Here is an 8,110-nt window from a genome sequence, read left to right as displayed (position 1 = left end):
GGGATTTCCCCCCGGAAGGGGATTTGGAGCCCAAAAAGCCGGACATGTCCGGGAAAATCCAGATGTATGGTAACCCTAAGCATGACCATTCTTATGTTCTTATTCTCCTCCAGTGCACAACCTGCTATCAGTTACTCCATTAGCTCAAGTGGCCGAGGTCTATGTGGTGGATCTAAAGGTTCTAACCACACTGATGACACATGTGGGTGTCAATATGTCAAATACCATATGACCATGTAATTACAGACTGTATCATACATACACACAAGGAGGTTGATTTAAGGTTTCACAAGCACTCTTTCATACATTCCAAGGCCCGCAGGGACCATTGTGATTAACTAGTCTGACTTTCTATACAACACAGACCTGCCCCAAAATAATTCCTAGAGCAGATCTTTTAGAAAAATAGCCAGTCTTGATTTAAAAATGGTCAGCGATGGAGAATCAACCACAACCCTTAGTAAGTTGCACCAGTGGTTAATTACCCTCACTGTTAAACATTTACACCTTATTTCCAATCTGAATACTGGCATTTCCTAACTTTGAATCATGCCTGAACTTCAAACCTTTAATAATGTTCTTGTAACAGTTTTCTGGGTATTATTTGCACATCACACCTGTGCTGAGCATGCTAAGTTGCACGGCCTTGTGATACACTTCTTTTATCATGTACCTTATATCACCTGCGATGTGCAAAGGGTGACTGTGCCAGCCTGTCTCTGAAGATACTGACAAGCCCCGAGCCAGCCACTCAGCTGTGCAGCCAGAATCTCCCCTGGGTGCAGAACCCATCAGAGGCAGGAAGGGGCCTTCGCCAGGACGGAGAGGACGGGAGGCTGACGGGCAGTTTGAAAGAGGGGGACAACGCCAAGGCAACCAGCCGCTCCCCTCCCAGCTCAGGCCGAACAGCGGGGCCGGGAGGGGGAGCCCTCCCCCCAGCTTGTCACGGAAACCTCTGGCGGGGGAGCCCCACGGGACCTTGGCCACCTGCGCGGTGGTACAGCCAGCCCAGCCTCAGCGAGCCCGGGGCAACGCCAGGAGCCCCAGACGGCTACAGCCAGAGGCGGCGGGGAGCCCCACAGACAGCCCCTCCCCTCCCCGCCCCCAGGCACTGCCCCAGGCGGACTTATCTCATGCCCGATCTCGCCCCCTTACTCACCACTTTCCGCTGTCATAATAGGGACTTCCGGGTGCCCCGCCCCCTCGGCTGCGGGGTCACATGACCTAACCTACCCGCCACAGAGATGAGCCACAAGAGAGGCCAGAGCGTCCCATTCGCTTGGGCCTGGCGAGGGCTGTGCTTACACAGCGAGCCACTCCGCGATCCGAAGTCATAGGGACCTGCAGCTAGACGGGGGATCTGTTATCGTGCGACCCACCCGTTCCTCGCTAGGAACCAGGGCCTGATGTGAGGGAAGGGGAGAGACCTAGGCCCCCGCTTGGCCTTCCCTCCTTGGGGGCCTTGCCCACAGATAACATGGCGGCTGGGCCTCTCCCTCCGCGGAGTTCTGTGCCCACACCTGATACGGCGACTAAAACCTCCTTGCTGGGGCCTTTGCCCACACCTAACATGGCGGCTAGCTCGCCTCTGGGGGCCTTGCCCACACACAACATGGCGGGTGAGCTCCCCCGCCCTCCTGGGGGCTCTTGCCCACAGCTAACATGGTGGCCAGGGTGTGGCTTGCATGTGTCTCGCGAGATCTCGGCTAGTATATGTTGCGCGATCGGAGGCGGTTCCGGTCTCTTGTGCGCGCTATCCTTGGCCAGGAGGTGACGGGAAGTTGCCTGTGTCTCGCGCCCCCGATCCGGCTCCATCTGGCTCGGGCCCGCCGCCACCATGCCGCCCAAGTTCGACCCCAACGAGATCAAAGTCGGTACGTTGGTTGGGGGGGCGGCCCGGGAGATGCAGCGTCTGGGGCCGCGACCCGCCGGGGAGCCGCTGTGCCCGGGCGGGGAGCCGAGCGCGGCGCTGCGCTGCTGTCTGACGTGGGGCGGCCTGGCGCGCTCTGCTTTGCCGGCGCCCGGCCTGGGTCCTGAGCGCGCCCCGGTCAGCCGGGGGCTGTGCAGCGTTACAGCCGATCCCCTCCCGCCTGCTGAGACACGGCCAGCCGGTGTCCCCTGCGCAGCTGCCGCCTGGCTGGGGCCTGGGCTACGGCCCTGGGTGCCACGTGGCTGCTGTTCTCCGTGGGCAGCTCAGGCTGCACGTGCTGCGTTGGGGTTCGTTAGTGGGTGCAGGTGGCTATAGCAAAGCCTTACAAGGGACCGCGGGCTGTGTGAGCTCCCTGACCTCTCTGTATTGCTTTTACCTTAGTGTTCCTGAGATGCACTGGTGGGGAGGTCGGTGCCACTTCTGCGCTGGCACCTAAAATCGGCCCTTTGGGTTTGGTAAGTAGTGCTGGGAAAGATGTTGCTATATGTAGCTCACGGTATTAAAACAGATGCTGCTGTAACTGATACCTGGATGGCTAATCTATTAAAAGGGTATAATTAGGGTTAAATTACTTTAGTCTAAGCTAGAGATTTTTGTCCCAACGTGAACCTCTAAAACCCCACTGCAGAATAGCCATGAGCTGAAATCTAACTATGTGTGAGTCCTGAGCTAGATTGAGTCAATTGCCTCTTTAACTACAGGAATCCAGTGTACCCACTTCCCTTTTAGCTAGGAATTCTGTTTACTTCCTTAGCAGTCTCTGTAAAGTGTTCAGCTACTCTCAGTGCATGAAAATTGCTCTACATAAAAAGCGTTGGCTCTTCTAAAATGCTGTAGGGTTTGTCATAGATGTGAGTTTGATACTTGTGATTGGGCTGAGAGCAAATGTGCAAGAAATTGAATTTAGCATTGTTTTTGTATAACTGGACTATTGTATCTCTTTGGGTGTGGTGTGTGAACATGTTAGTGTACCTCCCTGCGTGTGAGGGGGCTGTGATATTGAGCTGGGTTTTTTGAGGGGGAAGGGGAGGAAGATTAGCAAAATAAAAAGGCCATTGAAGGGAGTGAGAAGTGTGATGGGGAATGACTCAGGCCTTGGCTCCACTTGGGAATTCACAGTGCTGGTGGTGTAGTCACGCCACCAGCGCTGCGAGAGCTCTCTCTTGCAGCGCTGGATGTACGCCACCTCTCCGAGGGGAGTAACTTGCAGTGCTGCAGGCGCTGATTACACTGGCGCTTTACAGCGCTGCACTTCGGGGGGAGGGGGCGTTTTCACACCCCTGAGCGCAGCAAGTTGCAGCGCTGTACAGCGCAAGTGTAGCCAAGGCCTGAGGGTTGGAGGGGCCTGGTGCAAATGGCCAGTCAGGGCAGAGGAGAAGCTGCAGAAAGCTGTCTAATGTGTGTCCAGCAGTCCCTGCTGCCACTTCTGGGTTTGTGGCTTGCTCTGCTGAGGCACTTCTCTCTCCATGAGATTGCAGAGATACACAGGAGGGTTTGTATTTGCTTACATCAGTGAATTTAGCTGGCTGTTTGGCAAGAGGGGAATCTTTCAAATACAACAATAAAAATAACTTCAGGTACAGGGCATGAAGTGTACAACATAATACAAGAGCTCAAATAAATGAGTGTGTTGGAAAATGTCATTCTGAAGAGAAAAAGTCAATTAAATGCTTGTTCTTGTCTTCAGTCTCCCAAAAAGGTTGGTGATGACATCGCCAAGGCAACAGGTGACTGGAAGGGGCTGAGGATCACAGTGAAACTCACTATCCAGAACAGGCAAGCTCAGGTACTAAACGCCAGAAGGGATGGCTTAGTGGTAGAAGCGCCAGGCTTGAAACACCTGGATTAGCTGGAACCACAAATGTCAATCCCGGCAGGGTCGACTCAGCCCTTCATCCTTTCGAGGTAGATAAAATGAGTTCCATGCAGTTTACTGTGTGGGGGTCTCCTGGACAAGACCTTAAAAACAAAGTCCTTCCTAATCTCTGTAGGCTCTGAAGAGCTGGGGAGTATCCAAGACCAGAACTGCCTCTGGCCCACCATCCAGAGGCGGCTGCATTTCAGTGTGTAATTCAGGGCTGTCTAGACCGACGGTGCTGTGTTTTTCACTGTGCTCAGAAATAGCTGTGTGTGTCTGAGTCAAGAGCAGGCATCAAACTGACCATCAAGGTTAATGACAACAGAGCGGAGAGAAACAAATGGGTTCATCGGTCTGCCAGGGTTGGTATCATATTAGTGTTGTCGTCATGGTTCCAAGACCATTGAGAGAGTATTTCAGGTGTAACCTTTGACTGATAAATACTGGAGGTGGGAGGTGGAGAGCAAGTTTTTAGACCAGGGGAACACTGTGCCAAACCAAAATATTCCAACGGCTCTTTAGTATACTTGTAGCCACCTACCACCATACCTGTCTTGTACTGAAGTGACTGGTGTACTCCAGTGGTGAGCTGAGAGGAATCCCCAGCTTAGGAAGCAGGGCTATTCTGTTTGTGGAGAGCTCTGTGCCGAAAGGCTGGGAACATTGAGTCACGTGTCTTTCCATAGAGAAGAATAGTAACAGGCATGTCCAGTACACACAGGTGGGAGGGTGATTGTAATTATTTTCTAGTAAATACAATGTATTTAGGTTAATTACAATTCTGTGTGAGTCGGAGGATGTGTTTAGTTAGCTCTGTCCTGAGACTGACTAGTTCTTCTGTCAAGGATTCTGCCTTTGCTTTCTGACCTCAGTATCTCCTAAAGAAAACATGTGCCTCTCCCCCATTTAGATTGAGGTTGTCCCTTCTGCCTCTGCTCTAATCATCAAAGCCCTCAAGGAGCCTCCTCGTGACAGGAAGAAACAGAAGAACAGTAAGATTAATTTATAATAATAATATAATATATAGAGATACCTATTTCATAGAACTGGAAGGGACCCTGAAAGGTCATTGAGTCCAGCCCCTTGCCTTCACTAGCAGGACCAAGTACTGATTTTGACCCAGATCTCCATGTGACCCCCTCAAGCATTAAGCTCACAAGCCTGGGTTTAGCAGGCCCAATGCTCAAACCACTGAGCTATCCCTGCCCCCTAAGATTTCCGTTTTGCTAACTTCCATTGGTTACTAGTGCTAAGTGGTGCATCCAGCCAGCCCAGATCTGGCTGGCTGTCACTTAACTTGCCTGCCTCCAGTTTACTCCTCTGCAAAATGGGGATATTTGCCAACCTTGTAGGGGATTGTGGGTCTTCATTAATGTTGTGAAACACTTCGAGATTCCAACCTGCAAAGCACAGAAGTACAATCCAAATCTATCTGAAGGGAAAATTGCTCCCTAGGATGCAGGGAATTGAAATGATCTGCCTGTGGATGATGTACTTGTATGACCCGCTCAATGGTTACCAAACTTTTGTATTGGTGACCCCTTTCACACAGCAAACCTCTTGGGTGTGACACCCCCCCTTTACAAATTAAAAACACATTTTTATATTTAATGCTATTATAAACGCTGGAAGCAAAGCAGGGTTTGGAGCCTACAGCTCGTGACTCCTTGAGGTGTCACAATGCCCAGTTTGAGAACCCCTGGACTAGCTGGAGATTGACTTGTCTAAAACTTGAGTAAAACAGCCACCTGCCACTGTACCTGTCTAGTATGAAGTGGCTGGTACAATCCAGTGGTGAGCTGATAGAAAACGCCAGCTTAGGAAACAGGGTTATTCTCTCTGTGGGTAACTCTGTGCCAAAGTCTGGGAACACCCGATGATAAAACCAAGACCTCATAAGGAATGAGTGTGCTGGTGTATTATCCCCCTACCCTCTCCACTCCCAGGGCTGAGAAGTTGAACTGATTTGGTTAATACTTTTCAGAGAACTCAGGGGTGGTTTGATTTTGTTCACAGTTAAACACAGTGGCAGTGTCAGCTTTGATGAGATAGTAAACATCGCACGCCAGATGAGGCACAGGTCCTTGGCCCGGGAGCTGTCTGGTAAGAGCAGTATGCTGCTAGTGGGTTACTAATGTGGTGGCTGCCATAGGCTGGTCCTGAGTGCCTGAACCAGCTCTGCCTTCTGAACTCAGATGGGCTGCAGAGGCCCTCATCCTGCTCTTCTACCCACTAGCTGGCCTACAGTGCAGCTCTGGGCTCCATGCCAGCAACTTCAGCCTCTGCTGTAGGTTTTCACTTACAATACTCCTGGTGTGAAGTGGTAGTTTCAGAGCATTGGACAGTCAAGCTGGCAGAGGCAGAACATGTTTTTTTCCCCCCATACTTCTGACCCTGTCACAGTGCAGTCTGTTCCCAAAGGGGACTAACTGGTCCTCTGCTGACAGGTACCTGGGCATTAGCTAGCTTCCTAAAGTACAATATAAATCCTCTTGAGTAGCTTGCATATCTGATTCAGTTTCTCAAGATACCTTAGCCTTAGAAGTTGGTCAGACCCATTTAGTAACAGGCCTGTCTTACATTCAGCCAAGTCAGCTATTAAGGGGGATTATTAATGGAGATATCCCATCTACTAGAACTGGAAGGGACCTTGAAAGATAGTCCAGGCCCTGCCTTCACTAGCAGGACCAATTACTGATTTTTTTTTTTTTGCCCCAGATTGCCAAGTGGCCCCCTCAGGGATTGAACTCACAACCCTGGGTTTAGCAGGCCAATGCTCAAATCACTGAGCTATCCCTCCCCCCCAAGGGAACTTGTGAATGTCCTTCTGGAAGGTTCCATGTACCTTCCTGTCTGTCCTGAAACATCAGTGACCTTTCTAGGTTATCTCCTGGGTATGTCAATGCTCTGCACTCATGCAGGAGACCCACATTCCAGGATATGCTCATTAGCCCCTCAGCTGTGAATCCTGCTAATGCACCTTGCAGACCTCTGAGAATGGAGGTTATGGCTTGTATAGGTAGAAAAATGGCATAGGGCAGTAGCTTTCAACCTGTGATTCCATCAATCCCTGGCGATCCCCAGACTATGCCTAAGATTTCCACAGGGGTCTGCACCTCCATTTTTTAGGGGTCACTGGACCCCAGGAGCATCCCATATAACACATGCCAAGCCTCCTTGCACCCATTCATCAAACACTTCAGAATTTAAGACTTCCACCAGGTGGGAGATGTGCACAGGAAGTAACATGCTGTCATAAGTCACTGATTGCTGCTACCAACATACCTAGCAGGGGCACTTCCCCCCCTCCCCCCCCTCCCCCCCCCCCCCCCCCCATATTCTTCTAATGGAAAAAGCTGAACTCTGAAAGCAAGTCAGGCTTGGTCTATGTCACACCACTGTGTTGTGGGGTGGGGCTAAGATGTAGTCTCTCTGTTACAGGAACCATTAAGGAGATTCTAGGAACTGCTCAGTCTGTTGGCTGCAATATCGATGGCAGACATCCTCATGATGTCATTGACGACATCAACAGTGGCACAATAGAGTGCCCAGCTGTGAGTCTCAAACTTCAGTTGAAATTGACTAGCATTGACTATGAACAAATATCTCTTTACTAATGGGAGGCTTATTTTTTTTTTCTTTTTTTCAACAGAACTGAGACGGAAGCCAAGAACTCACAACATGAAAGTTAATTAAGATTTTTTTGTAACAATTATGAAACCTCAATAAAACCTGCAGTTGTCTGAGAATGGTCTGGTAGTTTAAATACAGGATTTAGGTTGTCATCTGAAGGTGCAAAATGCTGGAATCCAAACACATGGTTGGTTCCAGACAGTCTGTATTCTGCCACATGCCACATCAAGATTACAGGATTTTTTCTGGTCACACAGTGAACTACGCTAACTGGTTGTACTTGAGACACCCCCTGCATTTTGGAATGGAGAAAACATGCTACAGAAATGTTACAAAGGTTAAAAGTGGAGATAGTCTCCATTAGAATTAGAGACAATACCTCATGTTGTAGAACATAAAGTGCCACTGTACTTGAACTGGCTTTGCTTAACTCCTATCCCTCTTAAAACTTGCCATCATAAATATATGTACTGCTTGTCAGAAGTTACTTAGTCATATTTGCTATGACACCAGCAGGTGGTTTATTTAGAATAGTAAATCTGTGCAAATCTTAATTTATGCTCAAGTGCTATGTGTACCTAGCAGCTAGAAGAGCATAAATAATACTGATATCTTTGCATGTGTAGGCTATGGAGAACTGCAGTCATGGTTTAAAATGTAGTACAGCCTGCAGGCAGATTGTTCAGGTG

The 8,110-nt window shown here is 49.8% G+C and overlaps 2 protein-coding genes and 2 non-coding genes across 4 annotated transcripts in view; 3 read left to right on the top strand and 1 right to left on the bottom strand.

The window, feature by feature from the left end:
* LRSAM1 (leucine rich repeat and sterile alpha motif containing 1) overlaps positions 1-1,543 on the bottom strand; it is a gene marked incomplete in the record, with an annotated part of 55,449 nt that extends 53,906 nt beyond the window's left edge. Inside the window, 1 exon segment of the mRNA XM_034793323.1 lies at positions 1,160-1,543.
* A 172-nt stretch (positions 1,544-1,715) lies between these two features.
* On the top strand, positions 1,716-7,537 carry RPL12 (ribosomal protein L12). The gene is made up of 7 exons (XM_034793324.1): positions 1,716-1,874; positions 2,312-2,385; positions 3,618-3,716; positions 4,699-4,780; positions 5,805-5,891; positions 7,230-7,342; positions 7,441-7,537. The coding sequence occupies exons 1-7, from the start codon at positions 1,838-1,840 to the stop codon at positions 7,444-7,446; spliced, it is 498 nt and encodes a 165-aa protein (XP_034649215.1). The 5' UTR covers positions 1,716-1,837; the 3' UTR covers positions 7,447-7,537.
* LOC117867281 lies at positions 4,325-4,454 on the top strand. The gene has a single exon (XR_004643348.1). It is a non-coding gene; the product is annotated as a small nucleolar RNA SNORA65 (small nucleolar RNA).
* Positions 5,536-5,663, top strand: LOC117867280. Its single transcript, XR_004643347.1, has one exon. It is a non-coding gene; the product is annotated as a small nucleolar RNA SNORA65 (small nucleolar RNA).
* Positions 7,538-8,110: the final 573 nt, after the last annotated feature.

This window comes from Trachemys scripta, chromosome 17 (assembly GCF_013100865.1).
Source record: "Trachemys scripta elegans isolate TJP31775 chromosome 17, CAS_Tse_1.0, whole genome shotgun sequence".
NCBI lineage: Eukaryota > Metazoa > Chordata > Testudines > Emydidae > Trachemys > Trachemys scripta.
The sequence above is the reverse complement of the archived record's forward strand: the minus strand, read 5'-3'. Positions and strand labels throughout refer to the sequence as shown.